The sequence below is a fragment of the Amblyomma americanum genome, chromosome 1 (genome assembly GCF_052857255.1).
Source record: "Amblyomma americanum isolate KBUSLIRL-KWMA chromosome 1, ASM5285725v1, whole genome shotgun sequence".
Classification (NCBI taxonomy): domain Eukaryota; kingdom Metazoa; phylum Arthropoda; class Arachnida; order Ixodida; family Ixodidae; genus Amblyomma; species Amblyomma americanum.
In genome coordinates, this window is record NC_135497.1 from 330103104 (window position 1) to 330129375 (window position 26272).

Consider the following 26272-nt stretch of genomic DNA (forward strand, 5'->3'; position numbering starts at 1 on the left):
GTCCCCTTTGTAAAAATTTGGTCATGTTGTATGGCCCCAGGTAGTCACACTCACTATGACTTGCGATTCATCTGACATGAATCTGCTGAGGTTTCCATGTTACAGTAAATCAAGAAGCTTTCACAGAGAGCACCCATCTTGCACAAACATTCTGTACAATTCGTACTTTGCATCGAAGGCTAACTGCATCGATTTCTAGCATCACCATGGGCTGGCTGTCTGCTTCAAAAACTGAGCTCCTACTACCGTGCTGATACTGTAGAAGCTTGGGCAAGTTGGTGTGACATGGTTTTTTTAGCAGCGCATAGGACAAAGGACGTGACAGGTGCACAGACACGGCGCTGTGCAGTTGTCACGTCCTTTCAGCGCCGTGTCTGTGCACTTGTCACGTCCTTTGTCCTCTGCGCTGCTAAAAAAACTACCGTGTGTGTACCTTACAGGTCACATTTAGTGCGATAGTACAGCATGTTAGAATGCAGACAGTTTGAGGTGTCAGTGTTTATTTCTCAGTGTTCATTGCCTCTGAAGTAACATGAAACAGGTCAAAAAGACAAAATGTGGTATATTGAGTGTGAGTGCAGATTTTTTTTTTCTTTCAACTTGCTTGGAGCTTTTAGTCATATAGTCTTCCTCGGAAATTAGAGAAATAATATTTAGATGGTTCGTTATTTTTTACATTCAGTATTTTTAAATCTCCTGTACTCAGGTGCTAAGTAAGTGATGACCTGTACATGTGATAGCACGCTTGCGATGAGTTAATTCGTAGAGAAATTGTGCACACAGAGCATTTTTTTTCAAGGCAACCTTGGATTGGTAAACTGCTTTATAATGCCTCGAACACCTATGTCAAGTCAACCTAGCCATGCTAACTGCCATATAGACCGTTCCATAGTTTCTCAGGCTTTTAGTTAACTGTGTGCTCAAAGTTGCCAGCAAAAAGTGAATGTTTGAAAACAGCTTCACGAGTTGCTTACTGGTGGCTGTAATGGCATAGTGCTATATTTTTGGTACTCAGACTCTTGAAAGCAGGCTTGTGTGTGTGTGCGTGCGTGCGTGCACGTGTGTGCATGTTGAGTTTTGTTTTACCCCTGATTAAGGGTTTTTTATTTTTCTTTTCTTCATTGATGAGTGCGCCTTTTTTCACTTCCATTTTCTCTCAAAGGTGCACCTTTCTCCTGGCTCAGTGCATGATGTCGGCATCTCCTGCAAAGCCAAGAGGGAAGGTGTGGAGAGAACTTGCCTGGTTTTCAAGTTCCGTGAGGACACCCCTGAAAAGAGATCTTTTGTGATTGTTCGCTTTGTGGAGGTTGCCTGTTATGAAGATGCCAGTGGAAGCAATATCCCAAAGATCCAAGACCCTTGCGAGTACAGTCAGCCTCTCTGTAGAAGGCTTCCTGATGCAGAATGCATTATTCCTGCTGGCCATGCTGAAAGGTTTGCCAATAGCATGTTTTTTTTTTTTAAGTTATCTCCCATTTCAGAAGTATTTTCAGTGATTGTATGACTGTTTTAGTGAGTATGACGTTTTTCTGTTCCCTTTCTCGGAAGAGAGTTTGAGTTTTTAATGTGCTATTTCTAAGCATGTCTTCATCTTAGCTGATAGCTTTAAAAAAAATCTGGTATGGTTCGTATTCTCTGTTCCAAGGATGTTGAATAAGTATTGCCAAGCATGCTTCAAGTTGTTTTAATTCTGAATTAAAATTTCCAGAAGTAGTAGTGTCCGTTTATTCGTGACTTTCCCAGTAGATTGGCATTTACTGTGCAAAGTTTAAGCATGCTCCCCCATTAGAGCACACACAATGTGGCAGGTGCTACTAAGAATGGCTTATATCCCATACTTGCGGGCATGTTTGATTCCTAAACATCGAACGCCTACACAAAATTTATATAGTAGTCTATCAGTTTCTTTGATGTACTTTGGAACACATTCAAAGTGCGATAAGTCTTCATTGTGAACATCTGTTATTGACCTGTAGAATTAATATGAATAATTTTCGAAGTGAGATGTTTTGGGGGGGGGTCGGGGGGGGGGGGGGGGGGGAAGAAAAATGGGCATTAGAACAAAGCAGGATGCATCACCTCTTATAGATGTGGTTATAGATGTGAGTACTTACTTACATCTATAACCTCGCCTTATCAACAGGATGCTTGTGCAAACAGAAGCAGGTATCAAAAGTTATTGTAATCTTTAAAACCGGAGATAAGACATGTCGAATTACAGACCAATTTCTATATTGCCTGTTTTTTCCAAAGGTTTGGGAAAAATAATTTGTAAGAGACTATACAAATTCTGCAGCAAATTCAACATGCTGTCTATGTCTCAATATGGATTTGTTCAAGGCAAATCCACTGAAACAACTTTACTAACACTAAAAGAAATAATTCTTGAAGCATTTGAAAATGCTTCAAAAGCAAAAAAGAAAAAGGCAAAAGCAGTTATTTTCCACGCGAGAAATAGGGCGATCATGGCAGAGCCCCAGTTTGCCCTTGGGAATTTTATAATAGAAATTGTAGATACTGTCAAAACACTTGGAGTATTTTTCAGCAAGAGCATGGTCTGGGACGCTCACGTTAGTTCTATGTCGCCTCCTGAAATGTGTAGGAATACTAGCAAAATTTCGGTACTTTCTTCCGACGTCTATAAAAATACTAATTTACAACACGCTGTTCCTCCCTCATTTAAATTACTGTTCCTTAGTATGCGGCAATACAACACAGACCAACATAAATAGAATAGTATTCATGCTCCAAAAGGAAGCAGACCGGCACATAGCAGATGTGGATTACCATGCGCACACAGATGAATTTTTCTTGCGCTTTCATATTACTCTAGCTCATGACCTATATGAATATCATTTAGCACTAAAATATAAAAAATGTATACGCTACCACCAGACTACATTCCTAGAACTATCCTGCCTGAAAGCCACTATTCCAACATATGCATTTCGAAATCAGTCATTCTGGTGCGTTCCCTTCTGCCGTACAGAATACGAACGTTCTATGCTTTGCCGTTCCACATATGTATTAAATGATGTGCCGAGTAGAGGCATATCTGTGGAAAAAAGTAGCCCACATGATATTCTTGTCGCTTTGAAGCAGTGACTTTCAGTCCTCTTGATAAATGCACTAACATACGCAAGCATTTTTTTTTTAGTTATGTGTACTTGATTGGAATTTTATCAATCAGTTTGTCATATTATAAAAAAACGTAAAAATAGCTTTAGTGTTCATATTTGTGGGCATATATGTTCTTTTCTTTTCAGCTACCTTGTCATATTGTTAACCACGCTCTATTGTCTTCGTTGTATTTTGCCTTGTGCAAGGGGGCCCGGACTCCTTCAAGTGAATTTTGTTTCACTTTTCTGCCTGGGCCTACCTACATCATCCTGATGTAAATAAAGACGAACTTGAACTTAAGCAACACCATAGGTTCGGCAACTGATGGAGACACTGCTCCAAAACACTGATAGGAAAAATTTTCTCGTGTTAGCTGTTCAGTCAGTTTTTCAGAAAAAAGATTTCGTTTCGTACAGTTAAAATAGGTACTCTTTTTTTTTTCATGATGGCACAGCAGCACACTTTTACTTCTTGCACTACCATTGTCTGTGCGATTGTAAATGCACCAGGGTCAGCTGCATGCAAATTTGGCGTTACGAGTTTTTCAGACATCAATGCTGCCATATTCAAGGCACATGCCGGTACACCACTGGTTTACTGTTTTTTTGAACAGTAAACTAACTTAAAATGGTACCTGTGCAAGCATATTATAATGGCATTCCTTTACCTGTTGGTAATGCCAGTTCGGTATCATTAATCTAGAATGTGTACTTGGTCAGCACCTTAGTAACGCTAAATAATGGCATTTCATTCACCTAGTGTGAAATGTGAGATTCCAAAAGCAGGCATATTTAAGTCTATCTGACATTTAGGTCCACATTGTGAATAATGATTTGCAATTGAGCTAATCCGCTGTCAAGTCAACATTTCCCAATTGTGCCTGTTTGAATGAAAGCCTCGGACCTGGATGTGGTCAACTTGGTATGTAGTAACCTGCATAGTTAGCTCATTACTTTGAAAAATTCTTTTTTTTTATGCTGCTGGCTCAGATTTGGAGAGATAACTGTGTGACTAGCTTCACGCAGCACACCAGTGCATTTGGAATGAGCACAAATCGCATTTGGAGTAGAGAAGTAAAGTTATTGTTAGTGAACCCAAATGCGAAACAGCAAGCTCAGCGAGCTGAGTAGGTGACTGTCGCTTGTCTACTTGGGGAAACTATGAGAAAGTCTATTAGTGGCCTTTGTGAGTTGTCGTTTCCTGGCAGATGGCATTACCAATTCACTCAGCTTAAAGCCCCTCAAACTTCGTAAAGTAATGACAACCTTTGAAGAATGCTGCCCTGCAGTCATCCTTCAGTCTCCCCCACAGTGGGGGGGTGGGAAGGTGGGTGCGCCTCCCCAGGCTTGTGTGGGATGTCATTTTTGGTACATGAATCTGCATCAAAGCGAGAGGAAGAAGAGAGGGGAGAGATGTCCCTACTTTAGGAAGTTTGAGGGGCTGCTGGGCCTCTCTCCCCTGTAGTCTGTATGAGCTTACTGACGAAGGTGGCTTGTTATTTCTGCCACACAAACCAAGCTAGTGATCACACCAGAAGTAGAAGTGATCTCTGTATAAACTTTTACATGTGTATGAACCAACAGTGTACAAGAAAAAATTGTTAAAAGGTGGTGAGTGAATAGACAAATGGCCATATATTCTTTCTTTTTTTTTTTTAAAAGCTTATCAGCTTCTCTTTAAAACTGAGTTTGCAGTTGAAAAGGGAAGCATCAAATCATGTTTCTATTTTCAGGGAGCATCAGAATGACCCATCCTTTGGTAATGTACCTGCAATATTTGAAAAAATTTGCCTGCATGGATTAAAGCCTTGGAAAAACATAACACCGTATGAGAAGGAATCTCTTCATGAGACAGAGTAAGTCTCTTGGGCTAGATTAAAAACCTAGTGTCACTTTTGTTTGTGAAACTTTCACCTGAAAGCAGCTTTCAGAATAGAGCTTGTGGCCATTTTGGTGCAATGGGTGGGGAAAATGTGCACTATATACTGAACATCCATGCTTATGTGTGCCAAGTGTTGGAAGAAAAAAATGCTACACATAGTAGAAATGGCACACAAGTGCTTTCACTGCAGTATTTTTTCATTCCTTCTAGCTAATCAACTTCTAGTTAATCAATTAGTTAATCACCTTTTAAATTACTGGAGAAGTTATGACCAAGTTGTAGCATGTCTAAATAGACTACAAATGGCATAATTTTCATGGCGGTAGCTTCATTGTGAAAGTTGTTTGTGCTTTGAACTAGTCAAGTAAAGTCTGACAGAGTCAGAGCGAAAAATGTATATTTTGAACTTCTGGCACTTGGCAATTAATGCTTTCATGTTGGTCTTGCACATAGCAGCCACAATTCTTGGTATGGATGAGCAGCCATAATCCTGCTCTCTTCAGGGTTTATCAAAAAAATCAACCTGTCCTATCAGAAGTTGCGCCATTTGTGGCACAATTTTGGTTTTCTGGATGCTTTGTTACTGGTTAAAATGTTTTGCTCATGTCGAGCACATTATAAGGGTTAAATGGTATGAAATGTGCTCACTGTAGGAACTGCCAACGATAGCCATTTGTTTCATTCCTGTAACTGGTACCATTTTTTGTTTACACCTTTGAGTCACGTTACCTGGGACACCTGCACATGTATGAACTCCCCACAGACATTTTGCCTTTATTTTCATGCTGTCCTCACAGCCAGTCTTGAATGCTACAGCATGTACTGTCAAGGGAGCTCTGAAAGACAATATACCAAGCTTGAATTATGCTACAATTGTTACCGTTCCGCATGACTGTTTCATGACCGGCTGCGTTTCTGCAGAAGTGGGGAAAATACTAGTGCAAAGAACATGCAAGGTCAGGGTACATATTTTAGTGGAGTGCACAGACATTCTTTTAATGGGCAGTTTGCTTCAAGGACAGTGCCCTTAAGTCATTGCAAGTTGTGCCACTCGCACATCCACACAATCGCTATTCTTCAAGTCTATCATGCTAGTGCGGTCAAGTCACTGCAGGCTTGGCCCACATCTTGTGGTTGGTGTGCTGTCGGTGGCACCCTGAATAAATGGCTGCATACCATTGTTTCATACACACTGTCTACTGTGAGGACTATAACAGCACCATGAGCAAGCCACTGCAGACTTCAGATTTGGTTCTCAGTATTTTTCGGGACATAGCAGCACCCTGAGTGACCCTCTGCAGACTTTGCTCTTGTATCTCGTGGCCGCCTGACTGTGAACGCCATACTAATAGCACTGAGGCCAAGCCGTTGCCATGGAGTTTCCCTCCATGCAGCCTGGCTTGCACTGTACCGTTATGAAAACCTAGCTCTTCAGAACAGTCAAGTCTGAACTTGTGTTGTCCTTTGCACACATGAATGCACTGTGTTCAGTGTGTTCCATAATTGTCTGTAATCGAACAGTTTGCTTACTGTGGGCAATTAAGTTGCATGTGTTTTTACTGTTGTAAGCTCCTATTTCTCTCCAAAGGCAAGTGAGGCTTGTCCACCTAAATTTGATTAGTTCAGTTTAAGTTTAGTGTGTGAGGAGTATTTACTTACAGAAGAGTCTTGTGGAACCAAGACCTTGCATCAATATGCGTGGATTTAAAATGGCAGTATTTGAATTCGTGACCACATGCCTTTAGATGTTCGACACCTTTATTTTACAAGCTGTCAGATAATTAGAAGTAAGCTTGAGTGTCATGTTATTGTCTTCAGTATCCAAACAGTTTTTTTATTTTAACTTGCTATCAAGTATAATGTTTCTTTTTCCAAGCATGAAAACTATGAAAAAAATTTCTGAAGTTTGTGTGAGTAGAACTGCAATAGCATACCGGGTTAGCAAACTTTCCTGCAGGTGGTAGTCCGGTATATAATCTTGGCATGTGGTTAAGCCGAATGTGGCGTGGCAGAGCACTACGTGGAACATACCTGTTTACCCCACAGGGACTGCGTATCTCATTTTTCTTGTCATTAACAGTTTGAATGCACTATCATGTCTACTGTCATGCTTCAAAGAACGACTAAACAGGTGAAGTGACTGATTTTATTTTTTTTTTTTTCCAACTATCCACAGCCAATGTCATTCCAGCAGAAAAGGGCTTTTGCGTGTTGCCTATTTGAAAGTGGCAGTGTGAATGCGCATTACTGATCTGAGTATTATTCTCCCCACTTTTCATTTTTTCTACACTTGACAGGAAACTTCTAACGACCCCATTATCTGAAAAGAACTACCGCCAGTATTATACTGCACTTCTCAACCTTGAGAAAGCTCAATTGGTCACCGATGTCCGGAGCTATGACATGATTGACGTCCCCATCTTCAAAAGTAAAGAGTCCAAGTTGTACATTCTAGAGGTAACAGTGGGCTTCTTTCTCACTAAACCGTAAATAGTAGGCAAGTGCAAATATTCGATTACATCCGAATGTTTGGTATTCGAAATCTCGAAGTATTTGTCCCAAGTGAATAACGTTTCTGGAACTTGTGGTGCGTGTGGTTTCGGTTCAGTGTACCTCCTCCGGGATGGCACCGCCGTGTGCGCACAACAAAATTCCAGACTCTGCGCCACATGCCTGCGCTCCCACGCATGCTGGAGCCAATCAGCATATGCCCGTGCTCGCAGCAAGAGATGCGAGCAGGCGGAAGTACGGTGCCCAGGTTCGTACCTACCAGGTGTCAGCGGCCGCGTTACCTGCGGCACATGTGCACACACCATAACCGTCACGGCAGCATGCATCAATGGACAGATCTAGCATAGCGTGATCCGCTTCCTTGCGCCACCTGTATGCATGTGCTGGTTGGTCCCGTTGGGGCAGGCATGCAAACAGCCAGACGGTGCCCTGTGGCATCCTCAGGCTGATTTGCGCATTCACAGTGGCTGTCTGAAGAAGCGGATCGTGCTATGCTAAATCTTTCTAGTCGCAGGACGCGCAGCATCCTTGATTTCCATGGAATGAGTCTGAGCTGACTACAGCTGCCACAGCCGCTCTTCTCCACATGAAAAAGTGCGATGGCACAAGCACAAAGCGGAGTTAGCACGAGACACATGGAGGTGGGTGCCTCTTTCCAAAGCCTAATGCAGGAGGGCGCTAGGTGCGCGGTGCATGTGCCTGGTGTCACAGAGTCTTCGCTTAAAAGCAACAGCTGCGCGTGGCGCAGTTGCAGTTAAGAGCAGCAATTGAAGGCCCCACATATAACTATTACATCCCGCAAATGTGTCGGCACCGCATGCAGACTGACTGACGCAGCTTCAATGAGTGTGACAAAGCTTTAGTGCACTCCTTTTTGTGTGTGCTAGCTGGCTGTGCCTGGACGTGGTAGCAGCACAAAAGATAAAGCCACCTGGGCAGGTGACGCATGCCACGTGACCAGCTTGGGCAAGAAGGTGTTAAAACTTTTCAAATTGCTGCCGTAAGTTGATCCACGACAATGCACATTACCTTCACTTTCGGCGTTGCCGCTGTCTCGCACCCAATGCACTTTTGCTTCTATTTGGGATACTTCTCCACCCCGGCACGCACGCAGGAAATGATTGACCTTATTTAGGTCATCTGCACGTGCTTGGATGGCAGTTATGTGCCGTTTCAGTGCGACCTTTTTCTTCTTTTCTGGGTCCAGATGTTTTTTCCGGGCAGTGTCGCGGAGGCTGAGACACTGTTCACTCTCCGCGCTAGACTGGAAGTGTGAGTTCTTGAATTACGTATTGGGGTGAGCTTACGGCGCCTCCTTGTTCGCTATAACTGAGTGGTGCGGTCGCAGTTGTTCGTTGTATCTGAGACGAGTTGCCATTGCCTTAATGCATATTTTAATGCTAGCACCACAGTCGTTCATAATATGCGAGCGTTCGTTATATCTGGGGCTGTTATAAGTTGGCTTGCCTGTATATGCTTGCATGTTTAAGAGGGATACATGATGTGTAATGAACCTCTGCTTTGAAGAGGTTCATTGCAAGCTTTTGCTGTGACTCTTGCATACCTTGACCATAACTATGAAAGAAGGGAAATGAAGAGAGAGCTGAGCAAAAGCATTAAAATTATTACCTCACTTCTCTGCCCAATTTGTAGTGTAGGGATGAAGGTAATTGTTAGCCGTACTAGTCCTTATTTTAAAAAAACTGTCTTGCAGGACAGTATTCTCTGCACATTATATTGATTTTGTGTTTTTATTGTGGTTATTCGCACTTAAGCACTGAATTAAAGGGACACTGAGGAGAAATTGAAGTTGGCTTGTATTGATAGAATATCGGCTCCTAAACGCAAAAACCACTCTTTCTGAATACAAAGCTATTGTAAGGTAGAAAAGAGCGAGAACTAAAGTACAGGTATTGCCGCCAAGCGTGATGCTGAGATTGAAGAAAAGTGATGACAGATCTCTGAGACTGACAAAGGTGCATGAAGGTTACATGTTTGATCGATATTGAAGTATATAAGTTTTGTTTTCAAACCACTAGTGCACTTTTACCACATAAGGAAGACTGAAAAAAGAAACCTGTATGTTGGAAGTCAAAGGAAACCTGCAACTGGCGGCGCAACAGGCGGCCAGCTGTGTTTCGGTATGTTTTGGGGTGCTTCGCAACCATGCGTTCTTTGTGCCCGCATGGTTCCGTTATGTTCCTCGATTTACAAGGGCAGAGCAGCAGAGAACCTCCAAGTGAGTCTCTTAAGTGCTCCTCTAACGAAATTTGTGCAACGGCATGCAACTGCAACAAGGAAAAAGTGCTGTGTATAGCCAATGTTCAATGAACCTCTATGTTAGCAAATGCATTGCTCGGCGTGTTTGCTTCGTCAACGTACCAAGACGCTGGGCCCGACTCCTGGGCGCTAGGACTTTCTTGCCACACCCGCCACCTCAGTCCTGAAAAGTATCGTACGCTGTGTGGGGTTCAGGTCGTTGAAGTGCAGGCCGCAGTTCTCTACGACAACTTCGTAGTTGGAACCTGGAATGGGACCCATTGTAGCATTGGTGCAAATGTAAACAAAGCGACGACTGCTGATAGAGGCCTTTAACGTTCGGCCGGCAGTAGTTTTGATTTTGGCTGCTGCTAGGCGGGAGCACAGCACTTGCTGCTAGCAATCACGGTGTCTTCGTTTCCTCCACTTTACGTCACTGTTTCCTATTTTGTCATCCCGAGTTTGAATCGTAGCAGCGGGAAAAAGTTTTTCAACTTCGAATCCAAATCTCTTAGCAATAAATTTTGCACCTTTCGCTGCCGGACAAGCAGCAGCAAAGGCATAAAATGCCGAACTATTGGATTTTACTAAGAAAAAAAATTTGTTAGCGTTGTCCTCAGTGTCTCTTTAAGGCCATATTTTTTAGAGGAGCATGGGTAAGGTTCTTCCGTGCGGCACCCTTTGTGCACCAAGTCTTGGTGCCAGAATGGCTGAAGTGCAGGAGACTGTCAATAATGGTCTTAAAAATGGCTGACATTTGCAAAATTGCGCAAATTGTCTTGGCTTAATCCAGCACCCTTCTTTGATGCTACCATTAAAAAATGGTCTCAAATCCTGTAATTAAATTGTTTGAAAGCAATTTTAGTTAACCAAGAGATACTGACAGTTCCTTACTCTTCTGTCTGCCATGCTAGGGGCATGTAGCAAATCTAGGATCCTAAAAGCAGTTGCACCCATTTAAGAGACTTGTTTTTGTGACAAAGTGATCATCCAGTATATCTCGTACTTTTTTCCTCCTATGCCTCTTGGAGACCAGAGCTGTAAGTATATAGTGAAACAAACTGTCTGTCATGCTAAATTTTTGTTTATGCTCTTCTCATTAGTTCTGAGAAAGGTACCGCAGCGATAGCCTAGTGGTGTGGGCGTCTGCCTCGTGTGGGAGGTGTGGGGTTCAATCCCCAGTGCTACCGGGTACCCACCAGCTTCCACTTGGTACAATCTTTCCCCTGGCCTAGTGCTCAGCTTCTCTTGAGTGAAATTCTACGAAAATAGGTCTTCGACCTTACCGCAGGCGGGGGGGCACCTTCAGCGTGCAGACGTTGGTGATTTGTGACACCACGGGTTCCTTGAGCATCTGCTGGGACATCCCCACAAGGGGATGACGGTGAACAGTGCGTCACCACGGACCCGAGCACCCGCGCTTAGCCATGCGTGGCATCGCCGTGTTTGGGGAAAAGGGGATCCTGGTGGTTGAGCTGATGCCGAGCGTTTGGACCTTTGAGGTCCCTCGGTGGAGGCGACACACCGCTTTCGCCCCAGCTTCCTGTAGACGGCACCTCCGGCCTTAACTGACCGGGGGAAATCGGCAGTCTCCTTTTCCTATCCTCCCCTCTATCTTTTACTTTCCTATCCCTTTCTCAGATCTGTCCTGTCTTCTACTCACTTAGTTCTTCCTTTTGTCCTGCAGGTTGCGAGGGTTAACCTTATGTGGCGAACTACCCTGGGTTTCATCATATTTGGTTATAGTTGAGGTGTACAGCTGGCATGGGCAGGACTTGCTTACAGGTTCCTGCCCCATCCCCTTGTTTGGCTCTGGGGTGAGTGCCTGGCACCACATCCGAAAAAAAACATTCATTTCATGGCTCCCCCTCTCCCACAAAACGATCACCCTCTAAAAAGAGTGCAGACCGATGTAACAGCAGAATTCCTGCAAAAAACAAAACATTTCCATTGGTATCATGTCATACATAGTGAAGATGCAGAGCAACCAGTTAGAAAAATGTCTCCGTTCATTGTTTCTAAATCTCCTACTGATGAACTGGGCCTTGGCTACAAGGTGACGAAGCTAGCCAGTGGTGACCTCCCCCTCCAAATCAGAGACAAAGCACAATACACCAAACTCTCAGCCATAGTGTCCTTTGGAGACATCCATGTATCCGTAACTACGCACTGATCACTAAACACAGTCAAAGGCATAATATCCGAACATTATTTCCTGAATCTTTCTGAAGAAGAGATGTTGGAGGGTCTGAAAGACCAGAACGTCATCAATGTCCAATGCATCAAAATCTGAAAAGACGAACAAAGAAACTCCGACAAAACACATAGTCCTGACCTTTGCCTACACCCAACTCCCCGAATCCATAGAAGTAGGGTATCTTAGAATAACTGTAAGACCATACATTCCAAACCCCAGACGATGCTTAAAATGTCAAAGATTCAGCCATGGTTCTCAGAGCTGTGCGGTGGCCAAACATGTGCCAAATGTTCATCAAATGATCATGAATCCATGGACTGCAATGCTGCACCACTGTGCTCGAACTCCGAAGGGGATCACCCCACGTACTCGAGGTCGTGCCCGACCTGGAAGAGAGAGAAGGAAATAATAACTATAAAGACATAGGAAAACATAACATATCAAGAAGCATGAAAAAGACTCCCCTCTGCTTTCCAGTTCACATCGAAAACAAATTTCGCTGATGTGGAGCACAGGGGCAGCACACCACATCGGCTTTGGCCACTGCCCAGGCAAAGCCTGAGGCAGGGCCACCCCCGCCAGACGCAGTGAAGGCTGCCCTGCCACCTCTGCAAAAGGGCCCGCCGTCCCCTCAGCCGACTGCCTGCAAGGCTTCCTCCAGTTGGTAGAGGCCCAAAAACCGCACACCCGCGGGTTCTCTGCGGGCCTCCAGAGCCTCTAGTGAGGTGATGGACACAACACAGAACTCTCCTTCACTGCGGCGGCGGCACAGCTCCCTTGAGCGAAAAAGAAAAGAGAAGACCCCAGTAATGGCACCCCCAAAACCGGTATCTTAAGTTTTAAACTACACTCCCAGAAATCATCCAACATGGCGTTCGATCCTTATACAGTGGAACTGCCGAGGACTAATAAATAACTGCAGTGACATAAAAGAGCTCTTAAACACACTGTCCCCAGTGGGTTTATGCGTACAGGAGACCAACTTGGGTCCTAAACAAAAAAACATTTTAAACAAGTATGTCTTTCGGTGTAACGGAGAGCAAGCGAGTAAACTGTCTGGAGGTGTTGCTTTTGTCATCCAACTGGTGTTGCAGCCCACGAAATCTAACTTCAAACCAAATATGAAGCCGTTGCAGTCACCGTCCTTCATTTTAAAGCAATCACAATATGTACCATATATCTTGAGCCACACCTAACAGTAACACTTCATGATTTAGAAACCCACTTAGAACAGCTACCAGAGTCATATCTGCTAATTGGTGATTCTAATGCCGACTCTAGTTTTTGGGGAAGTGCGCACACTGATGCAAGAGGTCGCATTTTAGGAGATTTTATTCTAAGCAATAATGTCTGCCTTCTAAATACTGGCAAAAGCACATACTGCTCTCCGAGCACGGGAAAAATGAGCTACATAGATTTGTCTTTTAGTTCACCCACTGTTTTTAGCGATTTTAAATGGGATGTCATCGATAACCCCTATGGCAGCGATCACCTCCCTGTAATAATCAGCTCGACATCTGCACCCGAAGTCCTTTCAACAAAACAACAACATTGGAAGCTCCATTTAGCTGACTGGCCACTGTTTAGAGAAAAATCCAGCCTAGATAAAATAGTTTCGGATAATCTTAGCATAGACGAATTAAATGAATTTATCACAAACTGCATTCTGACCTCCGCACGCCTAGCGATTCCTCAGTCGTCTGGAGTAGTAAAACAAGATAGCAAAATTTTGCACTCACAAGAATGCCGACGTGCAAAAAGGAGGCAAAACAAAGCCTGGGAAATTTTCCGTAGATACCCAACACAGAATTTCATAAACTTCAAAAAGTCCAGAGAAAAAGCCCGATATATCCACCGTAATGCTGAAAAAACTTCATGGCAAGGTTACATGTCCTTTATATACAGTTCAACCACATCAAAACAAATGTGGGAGATGGTAAAAAAGATGAATAGTAGCTACTCTCCATTCACAGTTCCTTTTATGTCAGCCCCTGGTATGCAGACAAATATAGAACAGGCAGACAGGGTGAATATTTTTCTGCAGTCTCCAGTTCATCTCGCTACACAGAATCATTCCTAAAATACAAAAACACAGCTGAAAAAACAAGGATTGTAGACAAGTGGCGGTACTAATTAATCTTACAATATTATAATTTTTACCTACAGTTCAAAAAATTCATAAAGTACTGTCCGCCGGTAAGCAGACTGTATCTGGCCCTGACAAAGTACATTATCAAATGCTAGCCCATCTCTCTGAACCGGCTGTAGGGGCATTTTTAAGATTTTTTAACAAAGTTTGGGTATCGGAGAAAATACCCGAAGCCTGAAAGAAGGCCATTTTTGTTCTATTTTTAAAACGCGGAAAACCACCTACCCTTCCTAGCAGTTGTAGGCCTATAGCCCTGACCAGCTGTCTAGCGAAATCGTTTGAAAGTGTATTGAATATCAGACTAACCTTCGTGTTAGAAGACAGTGAGCTTCTCGATGTCCACCAGTGTGGTTTTAAGAAGGCGTGTTTCACTGCCGACCACCTGGTTAGTCTTGAATATACTGTCCGAGAAGCTTTCGTACACAAACAACACTGCCTTGCTGTATTTTTCGATTTAGAAAAGGCATATGACACAACGTGGAGATTTGGGATTATTCAAGACCTTTCTGAACTGGGCATCCGTGGCAGGATGTTGAACTGCTCCATTTAATCCATTTAATGTCACCCTAGGCTCAACCGTTTCGAGGAATTTTATTCAGGAAAATGGAGTACCTCAGGGGTGTATTTTAAGCACAACTTTCTTTATTCTAAAAATGAATTCTCTTAGGAAAATAACTCCAAGGTCCGTTATGTATTCTGTCTATGTAGACGATGTTCAGATAGCTTGCACATCCTCCAACACATCAACAGGCAAAAGACATACAATTCACAGTAAATAAACTGACAACATGGGCAGACAGAAATGGCTTCCGTTTTTCCTCGCAGAAATTGTTAGCCATTCTTTTCTCACTCAGAAGAAGCAGACAGGCAGATCCCACCCTACACCTGAACGAAATAGTTACCCATGAAAAATGAACATAAATTTCTAGATATAACATTTGACAGAAAGCTCACTTTTCTGCCTCACATAAACGTATTGAAAAACAGAGCCTCTCGATCCCTGAGCAACTCAAAGTGCTGTCTCAAAAACACTGTGGGGACGACAGGACATGTCTCTTACAAATTTACCGCTCTGTAATATGCTCTACCCTGGATTATGGATGTATAGTGTACGGGTCAGCGAGACCATTGTACCTTAAACAACGGGACCCAGTACATAATTTAGGTTTACGTCTTTCCACTGGTGCATACAGGACGTCGCCCATAAGCAGCCTTTATGTAGAAGCTAACGAGCCATCACTTGCAGACAGAAGAATCAATGTTCACATGTTCATACATTCTAAAAATTTGTTCACTACCTAAGCACATCTGTCACCAAATAGTCACAAAGTGCCCATCTAAAACACTGTTTAACAACAGGCCATAAAGCACCAGGCCACTGCTCTTTGCATTTTGAAGAGATGTGCCAAAACCTCGGCGTACTGGACACATTACCTGGCATTGCTGGAAGACGAGATCCACTAACACCATGGTACAATTTTCCTGAAATCTGTGATTTCACTCTTACACAATTCCACAACAACATATAATACAAGAATTTCTTGCTCTCAAGAAAAATTAGTACTTTCACAGCTGTTTATACAGATGGCTCAAAAGCAGATGTTTTTGTTGGAAGCACAGTAGTACAAGGGAATTGCAATGAAATATAAAGCCTTCCACAGTGCGCGCATCAATCTTAACTGCCGAATGTTACGCCGTCTGTGTAGCCTATGAACAAATAGTAAAAGAGAACCTCACAAACAGTATTAGTTACAGACTCCCTAAGTCTACTTACAGCTCTCCACACTAGAAATGCAGTCACTCCTATACTTGGTGACATCATATACAACATAGTAATAGCCACACCAAAGGACAAAACATAAAACTCTGCTGGATACCAAGTCATATCGGAATTAAAGACAACGAGAGAGCAGACTTCTGCGCTGCTCAAACTCGTGACAAGCAAATCGAAGAAGTAAATATACCGTTCAAAGATTGCATTAACTTAATTCATTGTAACATAAGACAGAAATGGCAGTCCACATGGAACAATGAAGTAAATAACAAACTAAACTATGTAAAACCAGTCATAGGTGAATGGAATGCAAAGAATGCAGAGTTGAAGTTACGATTTTAACCACATTTTCTTCTCTTGTGCGAAATTGGAAAAACTAAGGGAAAAATACTTTACTCAATTTTATAACGAATACATTCCTTTTCATCCTACACTGCTTTTAGGAAATAATGCAATTGTTGATATGCCATGCGTTTTTAGCTTTCTTAGAGAAACGGGATTTCTCAGGAAACTTCAAAATTTTTTACCAACTGGTCTGTTTGAATTTAATACACCTCAGCCACTTTCTCACAATTGAGAAGAAGGCTGAGGTTTTTAGTTTGATTGGTTGGAAGCCTCGAGATCCTTGCCCATGGAGCTAAGGATAGCTACTGAGGTTACCCAATCCTCTTTAAAGCTTTTAATAGTAGCCATTTCTGAAATTTTTCTATGTGTTCACTAGGTACTGTTAGCTTTGGAGTGCCTCTGCACGACGAAGGCTTTTTTACATTTCTAATTCAACAAAAAAAAAACTTTTCCTATACCTTGTGCTTGGCTCATGATGGCCTTAGTTGCCTATGTGCCATAAAACACAACACACACAAGAGTTCTTCGACCCTCCTCATGTAGACAAAAATACTTGTGCCTTGGGGCACTGTTTTCTTGCCTGCTATTTCCTTTTTGTTTTTCTTTAAAAGCGTTTGTAGCGTTGGTTCAATACAAGGCTGAGCTTTTCCGATTCGGAGTGGAAATTCTGGCTCTGTCCAGCATCACTGTTTGAGTGGGTGCACTTAGTGCACCTACCTAGTGTACCTGTACGAGGAAGACAAAAAGTTATAAAAATGGTAATTGTTCTCAGGTACCTGGCGCAAAAGAAGGGCGGCCATCAGTTATCAAGAGGAGCAGGCTGTTTTTCAGTGTTATGTCAAGCAATGCTGCTCCTGTGACTGAATATGAAGCCATTGTCCGTAAAATAAAAGGTTCATCAGTGACAGTGAAGTTGAGTGAAAAGTGAGTGTTCATGTTTGTGGTCTGTACATTTTGAAATCGCAGAAAAAGTGGTTCTTTACTGAGAATATAAATTTTTCTTTCACTTTGTATTCATGCAGGTTCGATGAGATCTACGAAGAAGGAAGCAGATTTAGTGTGAGATTTGCCCCTAATCTCGTCCCACTGAAAAGAATGCGCTTTGCAGTAAACACATGCCGGGAACAACAGCTGCGCAGTTTCATTTTTCCCAGTTGCGCGCCGCCATCAAAACCTGCAGTTTCTGCATCCAATCTGACGTAAGGCAGTTGCTCCCAGCAGCTAATATTTTGTTTTTGCAAGAAATCCTAACTGATGTCCTACGCTTTGCATGTAGGTTTTTCAACAAGAATGTGCAAGGGAATCCTGAGCAGTCTAAAGCTGTTCATGACATGCTTCGAGGGGAGCATCGTCCTTTTCCTTACCTTTTATTTGGTCCTCCTGGTACTGGGAAGACAAGTACGATTGTCGAAGCTCTTAAACAGGCAAGCACATCAGCTTTTGTCAGGAGTGCTTACTGTGGCTGCTTTGTTGTCAACTCCCTTTTTTGATGCTGGTTTTTTTTTTATGTTACTCATTTCTGTTCTTTTTGTAAAACAAAACTAGAGTCACATGCGCTTTATTGTGAATGCAGATATGCACTGTGGTGCCATCCAGTCGCATCCTGGTAGTTTCTCCATCAAACAGTGCAACCGACTTCTTGGCCGAGCAGCTTTTGGATCACCTGAACCCATCGCAAATGTTCCGCCTGTACTCTTCTGCTATGCATCCTGACAAGATCTCAAAAAAGCTGCATGTATGCAATATTTGTATATTGTATAATGGACATATTCAGGCTTTTATTGCATGTTTGCATGCTGCAGTGGCTCAGTGACTGGCATTCTACTACTGAGTACAAAGTTGCGGGTTCAAATCTGGGCACAGCAGCCACATCAAGGCAGCATGGAAAAACATTTTGGTTCTGAGGTGTTGGTGTCCGTTAACAAGACCCCAAGTAGTGAAAAAAATTAATTCAGAGCCTTCCACAGTAGCATGCCGAATAGGTTGCAGCGTGGCTTTGGCAAATAAAAATCCAATAGTCAGTATTGCATGCCTCACGCATGCAGCAGGATAGTGTATTGTTGTCGAGTTTTTCATTCACGAAGCTACTACCATATTAAACTTGGTTCTGTCGGTTTCTCTAGAAATACAGCAATTATACAGAACATGAAGAGGAAGTGCAGGAGGATTTGCCCAGTCTAAGTTCCTTCAAGGTTATTGTGACCACACTGGTCACATCAGCAAAGTATGTGCCTTTGCATCTCTTTTTTTTTGCCTGCTGGTTTATTGCTGTGTGGGAGATGACCAATTACCCACACTGTTGCGCAGGTTGATGAAAGCTCGTTTGGGTGTCAACCGTTTCACTCATATTATTGTGGATGAAGCTGGGCAAGCCTTGGAGCCCGAGTGTATTATTCCCTTAGTGGGGCTCATGAGTCCCTGGAACCCTGGCTGCACTGGTACAGGCGGACATGTGATCCTTGCTGGAGACCCCATGCAACTAGGTCCTGTTGTTAGCAATCAGCTGAGTTCATCACACGGTCTAGGTATGGACAGCTTGATAAACCCTTGCTTATCAACTCTCAGAACTAGTTAAAAGTAGAAATTGTCTTCTGTCTTTTGATTGTAGTGCTATTGTGGTGCCTATATTATATTGATGGCAGATAATTTTCAAAGGGGAAGAGGTCATTTCCGAGCGGCATTTGTTTTCTTCAGCTAGTATTACTGAGGATTGGTTTTGTAATTTCCGTACCAAATTGAACAGCCTAGTAGTTGCTGCTAGTGTGAGACGAAAATCTCATGATATACCGTATAAACGCGTGTAAGGGCCGCACTTTTTTTCCCAGATTCGGGGGGCAAATTTCGGGGTGCGGCCCATACACGCAATTTTCGAAATTTTTTTTTTTTTTTTTTCAAGTGAAAGCAAGCCAATCTGGAATGCGCAGCATTTATTTACCGTTCAGGCATCACTCACGGAGTCTTCAGACTCCGAGCTGGTGCTGTGTTCAGGTAAATGTTCAGCCCACAGAAAGTCGTCTTCGGTCCCGTCTAAACTGTTTGAAATTCCGGTCGCTTTGAAACTCCGGGTTACAATGTCGGTCGACACAGAATTCCAAGCGGACAAAATCCATCCAAGCACAGTCGCGAGCGGTGCCCTCTTAAGCCGCCCTGTCGGCGTCTCGTCGTGATTGCCATTGGCCATCCATTCCGAATACTGCCTTCGAAATTCAACCTTAAAAGGCCGATTGACGCTTACATCCAGGGGTTGCAGCATGCCGGTGAGGCCGCCCGGTATCACGGCCATGTCTGTGCGGATACTGCGCAGGCATTCCTTAACCCTACCCGTTAAGTGACCGCGGAAGCTGTCCAAGACGAGGAGCGATCGTCGGGCCAGCATGGCGCCTGGGCGCTTCTCCCAAACGCTTTTTACCCAGTCGAGCACAAGCTCATCGTCCATCCAGCCCTTTTCTTGTGCGCGAACTACAATTCCCTTGGGGAAAACGCCTTTAGGAATCGTTTTTCTTTTCAGGATGACATAGGGGGGCAGCTTCCGCCCGTCCGCAGTGACGCACAGCATAACGGTACACTGTTGGCGCTCCGCGCCGGTTGTCCGCATGAAAACACTCTTCTTTCCTTTCAGTTCAACTGTGCAGCTCTCAGGACAGTCGAACCACACGGGGGTCTGGTCGGCGTTCGCTATCTGCGAAAATATATAGTTGTGCTCACGACGCAGACCGATGACATACTTCTGAAAGCTGAGCACCTTGTCGGTGTAGTCGGGGGGCAGCCGCTGGCACAGCGTGGTCCTTCGCCGAAATGATAGGCCCTTCCTCTTCAGAAATCTTCGTACCCAGCCGGCACTAGCCTTGAAGTCCTCGTGCGGTATGCTTTTAGCACGTGCCAAGGCTTGTGCCCTCACGCGCAGCTTGTCCGTTGTCAACGCGTAGCCGTTGTTCCGCACTTCCATTGAATAGCATAGCAGCTGTTCTTCTAGCTCAGGAAATTTGCATGGCTTGCCTCGGAAAGCGCGCTTTTTGGAGCTGGTATTCTTCAACGCATCCCTTTGTCCACACCACCGTCGGACACACTTCTCGTCCACGTCAAATTTTCTGCCCGCGGCACGCTTGCCGTGTTCGAGAGCGAACTCCACTACTTTCAGTTTAAAGCCCACCGTGTAGCTGTTTAGGTGCTTGCCCATCGTGCAACAGTGACAATGCTCGGAGGCAGTTCATGAAAAAGTGAAGAACGACAGCGCACGAGAGCAACAACTATGCCGAGCGACCACGCTAACACAACCATCAAAAAATGCATGCTTTGACAGCCAGAACAGAACAAAGTTAGACCTGGCGATACCGATGCCGATACGGATAGCGGAAGTACAGTAGCAGAAGCTCGCGGCAGAAGAAAAGATGATGATGATGACCCGCGGCCTCGGGCGCCGTCCATGGGCGGCACCTCGAAGCTCCTGTGCGCATGTATTTCGAAGGCTATTCTTGAGTGTTTCCTGGAAAGTTTAGGTGCGGCCCTTACACAGATTTTTTTTTTTTTTTTTCAAATATTTCCTTTGGGAATACGGGGTGCGGCCCTTACACGCGTTTATACGGTAATTCAAGCTTGGTTTATTAACTGCCTTTATATTGTGGACAAGTCCTACTCGATTAAGGTGTGTTGCAGTAATATTAACTTTCTGTTTGTCCTGTATTGGCTGTTTCTGTGCTGAATTTCTTTCCTGTTGCCTTAAACTTCCAAAATACTATTTCAAATATAATTTTCCTTTTTTCTTCAACCATTTATTAGGACAAATCTCTCTGAATCATATTAAGTATGTGATGCTTGATTTTGGGTGGGGGAATTCTTGATGAGCCAGACTGGTAATTTGCAAATTTCACAAAAAAAGCACCTGGATGAACAAAGCTTATGCCTAGCATAGGAAGGGTGAAATACTTCTGACGTAGTGCTACTGACTGGGTGAATTCATCAATGAGCTTATAGTTATAGGCATTTATGGGAACAAGGGAATTGAAAATATTTTCTTTTTGTTTCTCAATGGTCACTCTGAACTTGCTTTCCGTACATGCCTTTTTTGGTATCTAAACTTCTCACAACATCCAGTATTAGTGTATTTCTCGGCAAGTATACAGCTTTTACCGGGCTTTCTCCGGATGTTCTCGAAAGGTTGTCAGCCACGGGGAGGGGGATTGCCTCCTAATCTTAAAACGCCTAGATTTTTTTACCAGCCTTATCAGTGGGAAAATTAAGTAAAAAAACACTCAATTTTTGACTGAAAACAATGATAGAAATCTTTGTAGAACCCCCAAGAGATCTAAATTTTGCCAGCTGAATCCTCTACTACTGCATCCCTTACAGCCTATGTGCTGTTTCAGGACGTTAAACTCTACAATTTACAATTTAGAGCAAAACACCGCTATTAAAAGAGTATAGACACCTAACTTTTGTGTGTGTGTTTTCTTTGTAATGATGTGTGAGGCATTATTATACATGGATTACCACGTGGTATTCTCCTACGACCGCTAAATAATGTATAATTGAATTTCTTTCTCGTGCTGTTTTGCTTTCAGTTTCAACAGCTGAAGATGACTGTGATGTCAAAGTGGTTATAGGTCATGTGAGGCATGAAAGACTGCAATATAATCGCTACTTCTACATTCGTTGTCATTCTGTCTCTTGAGGAAAGGTGGCTTCAGCACTGTAATGAATTAAAACGATGAAGCAGCAATTATGTCGCAGTTTTTCCATGCCTTACGTGACGCAAAAGCACACTTTGACGTCACAGCCATCTTTCAGCTGTCGAAACCGATACTGAAACAGCATGACAAAAATTTGATTAGAAATTATTTAGCGGTCGTTGATGAATACCACTTGGTGATTCATGCATAGTAGTGTCTTCTGTACCATTGTAGAGAAGAAAACATGCCACCAAAATTGTTTTAAGTTCTTCACGGGCAGCAGGAAAAAAATGTGCCAGCTGGGAAAAGTAATACCCAATGTGGAAATATTGGGGACAGCCTTCCACCCCACACTCCCACTCCGTGGATGCAGCTTTCCCGCTTGCTAATCATGGAGGGGTTCGTGCTCGTGGGAACAAAGGGAGGGACGACAAAACGTGAACACTCATATGCTATTTATTACACTTGCAAATAATACACAGAGTGGGCCAGGTAGCTACAGAACATCGAGTCGTTCCTCGGAAGTAGAAGGTTACGTAAGAAGGGCTTCCGACTTACTGGCTGGGTCAGGGGCGCAACTTCGGAGGCATCCGCGGCGAACGTTTCCATCCGCCGACAATGCCAGCCGGGTTTTCCCGTGCGCGCTGCATTCTTGGGGCAAAGCGATCTCCAAGCATTTGCTGGGAGAGGTGATGAGAGTGCTTTTGCTGCACTCACTTCACTGCCTGGAACCAGAAGTCTAGCGGCAAGGCACGACGGATCTCCATGTGCCTGCCGCGGAAGGTGACGAGGGCATGCGGCTGCAACCGCTCGTGACATTGGCCGGATCCTGAAGAAGCTCTCACCGGCTCCACAGAGTTCCACATAACCTTCGAGGTGGTGCTCCCGCTGCTGCTTCCGCTTCCCCATGAGGGAGACTTCCCTCCTCGCCCGGCCGCGTCGAAACGGAGGGGGGAACAGGTTTCCACACCGAACACATTAAAAAGTAAAGCTGCAACAGTGGATTGAACGCAAGCACATTTAAATCTCTGCGCTGAAATAAATTTTGCATTGGTATCGCACACTTTTTTATTACTGTTATTTGCTGCAAGTGGCAGCATACTTTCTAGAATTACGAAGGCTTTTTGGCTTCCGTGATTGTCACTCGCGTTAGTTCTGTGTGCGTAAAATGAGCTGTAAGTTTTGCGACGGCTCCTTGTTGCAGTGTTGCACATTGATCAGTTGGCTTTTCTCTCCTTCTCGACACAAAATTGCTAGGCATGTGTGTTGTATCGCAGCCTGAAGGAAAAGGGCGCGAAAATAAGACAAGACACCGAGCAGGGAGCCCAACCTCCGATAACGGCGAACAAAACCAAAGAGAGCGTTTATTTGAGGGAAGCGGCTTATATACCCTCCGCCAGGGGGGCACACAATGTTATTTGCACAGAATTAGTTCAACAGGTTGCCAACACGCAACACGGAAAAAGCTATACCTGAGAACACCACAATGTGCAAATAGCGAGTTTTCAGTCCGAAGCAAATACGAAGTGAATAGGTGTTTTGTTTGAATAGTTTCAAATTGAAGGGAATAGTTTGCGACTGAAAATGAAGTGGTAAAAAAAAAATAGGGCAGTTCATTAGAGCTGCAGAATATCATACGCCAAAAGTCGGGGCTTGCAGAATTCACTAAAGCAAAAAAAAAAAAAAACTCAAACTTGCGCTACGCAATGTTCAGTTAGCAGCAAGAAGTGCACTAAGCATCATATATAGCCTCAAGCCCTTACCATGCGATTCATTACGTGCTGCTGATTATTAAATGTTAAAGTTGCTAACAGATTTTTTGGACGCAGTTCATACTCCAGACTTGCACACCACCAAGTCACGCTTCCCATAGACTTCAGTGTAGAACGTTAGTTGAAATTTTGGACACGTCGCATCTGATGCCATAGTTTCTTCAGCCTCATTCACGTTGTGTATGCTGTGACCACACTACGCACGCGTAATCGTCGATTTCACCCGCTCCCCGCTTCATAAGCTGTCGAACTATTTGCATCGTGTTATCTCCCCTTTGGTCGGTAAAAGCGAAACGCACGTGCACAACTCACACGACTTCATTGAAAAGGTTCGCAACATGGTTATAGAGGACGACGAAATTTTAGTGTCATTTGACGTGAAGTCACTGTTTACGAGCGTGCCCACTGACCTGGCCGTGAAGGTTTGCACAGATGCACTCCAGGCGGATGCAACCCTACCGGAAAGAACAAACACCCATTGTAGTTCCAGACCTCAGCAGACTTCTTCAGTTCTGTTTTTCAAACACCTATTTCACGTTCCAAGAGAGCATATATAAACAGGTTCATGGTACGGCTATGGGAGCATCAATTTCTGTCACCGCTGCGAACTTGACAATGGAGTCACTGGAGTCCCGCGCCCTTTCATGCTTCACGCCGCGCCCGAAAGTCTTTCTTCGTTGTGTGGACGACTGTTTCTGCATAATCAAGAAATCGGCTGTGAGTACATTCCTTTTGCACCTGAACAGCATGGAACCGGCCATACATTTTACCACGGAAGAGGAAGTAGATGGCCGTCTGCCTTTTTTGGACGTTCTGGTGAAACGCGACGGCCCTGGAATATCATTCAGTGTATTCCGGAAGGACACGCATACTGGCATGTACCTCAACTTCAGTTCCGTATACCCGACCTGTCACAAGAAGTCCGTTGTTGCTCGCTTGTCCGCCGATCGGAGAACCTCTGCTCTACGCTGGAAGAGAAAAAGACTGATCTGGACACCGTGCGCCGCAACCTGATGGCTTTGGGCTATCCCAGTTCTTTTATACAAAAATCCGAGAATCGCCTAGCTCACCCGCCGCCACAGCAACCCCAACGAGAGAAGAAGAAAAGGATCCCGATACCCTACGTCCCCGGAGTAAGTGAAAGTTTATCCCGCATATTCCAGTCGTACGAAGTCGACTTCGCACATGTGCCCACGCAGAAGCTGCGACACGCGTTGGTTACAGTGAAAGACAAGATAAAGAAGGAGAAGTTCCCGGGCATCATGTATAGGGTTCCCTGCGCTGATTGTGAGCATGTCTATAACGGTGAAACAGGTGATTTTCGGAAAAGATTGCAGCAGCACCACAATGATGTCAAGAACAAGCGCGTGGCAACAAACGCACTGGCTGATCATGCCATCTCCGAGGGCCATGACATCGACTGAGATGGCATGAAGATAATCGGAAAAGAAAAGAGCAAGACGACTAGAATCTTTTTATATTCAGACGACGGCAAACACGCTTAATCGCAACGAAGGCAATCTACCCCCAATATACTCCCGCTCCTTGCGTCACACCATGAACCTATATAACTTACCTTCACTCCTGTCTTTCTTTTATTGTGAACAAGGTCCCCGTAAGCCTGGGCCGAAACGTCATCTTTTTAACGATTGGTCGGTGCTTGAAGATTTTCCGCCATACTTGACTTTAAATTGTTTTATCTAGGAGTATGTTCGGCGCCCATTTACAATAATTGAAATGGCTTAATTTGTTTCCCATAAGTGACGCCGACGACCACGTACTGCTGGGCGCCTGCAGCATTGGTCGGCAGGCTGGGTCACACCGCCTAGTGGTACGTGGCACTTCCCGCTCGATGTACGTATGTCCTAAGCTGTTTGCAGTCGTCGATTAGGTCACTGTTATCAAAACTATGCTCAATGACCATTTGTATTCACTGAAACTTGTGAACTTAATCTCCACAATTGCAGACATTGCACATACGAACCTTGCGGACACGCTAGGCCTACTTGTACCGCCGGTCTGTGTCAGAGGGTGAACGTATGAAATGTAGTCGCTCTTTCTGCTTATTTGTGATATGGATAAGGTATAGATGAGCAACTAGTCAGGTCATTGTCTCATCGACATGAAGGTTTCTCTCAGCCGCTGCTGCTAGTGCCAGCTGGTGGGCCAGCATATCTGCCTTCTGACCACCGGCGCAGCACCTGGTCAATGTCGTGTGTTTCCGTTCATAGTTCGTCATGCTGCTGTGCTGTGATGTCACTTTATACATCGCCAACTCTCGTGCTAGTGATGGGTCTCGATCATGAGAAAGAGCATTTAAGGACTCTTCGGAGCTGAATTAAAACATATATTAAGTGTTTGCTTCATCCAGTACACCTTACATACAGAGGAAGCCGATAACAAGCTTTTTATAGCCTTAAAATTTAGTGTCTCAACTCTTTTTAACGGGAGTCTGCTGTATTTGCAGCCATAACTTCAAGTTTCAGATGTTCATATTGCCTTCATTCAAGGTGACCAATGCTTGGTTGATTTGATTTGGGTTTAACGTCCCAAAGCGGCTCAGGCTATGAGGGACTACGTAGTGAAGGGCTCCGGAAA

The 26272-nt window shown here is 44.1% G+C and overlaps 1 protein-coding gene across 3 annotated transcripts in view; it reads left to right on the plus strand.

Annotated features, from left to right (window-relative positions):
• The window catches only part of LOC144115488 (putative helicase MOV-10), a 59464-nt gene that overhangs the window by 8250 nt on the left and 24942 nt on the right, over positions 1–26272 (plus strand). For 2 of the 3 annotated variants that reach the window (XM_077649891.1, XM_077649892.1), the window contains exons 4-12: positions 1163–1434; positions 4853–4975; positions 7299–7458; positions 17009–17160; positions 17259–17435; positions 17513–17660; positions 17810–17971; positions 18360–18460; positions 18544–18761. In XM_077649891.1, the coding sequence (XP_077506017.1) occupies positions 1163–1434; positions 4853–4975; positions 7299–7458; positions 17009–17160; positions 17259–17435; positions 17513–17660; positions 17810–17971; positions 18360–18460; positions 18544–18761 (1513 nt within the window). The remainder of the gene's footprint in view (positions 1–1162; positions 1435–4852; positions 4976–7298; positions 7459–17008; positions 17161–17258; positions 17436–17512; positions 17661–17809; positions 17972–18359; positions 18461–18543; positions 18762–26272) is intronic. The other variant, XM_077649893.1, reaches the window with a different exon arrangement.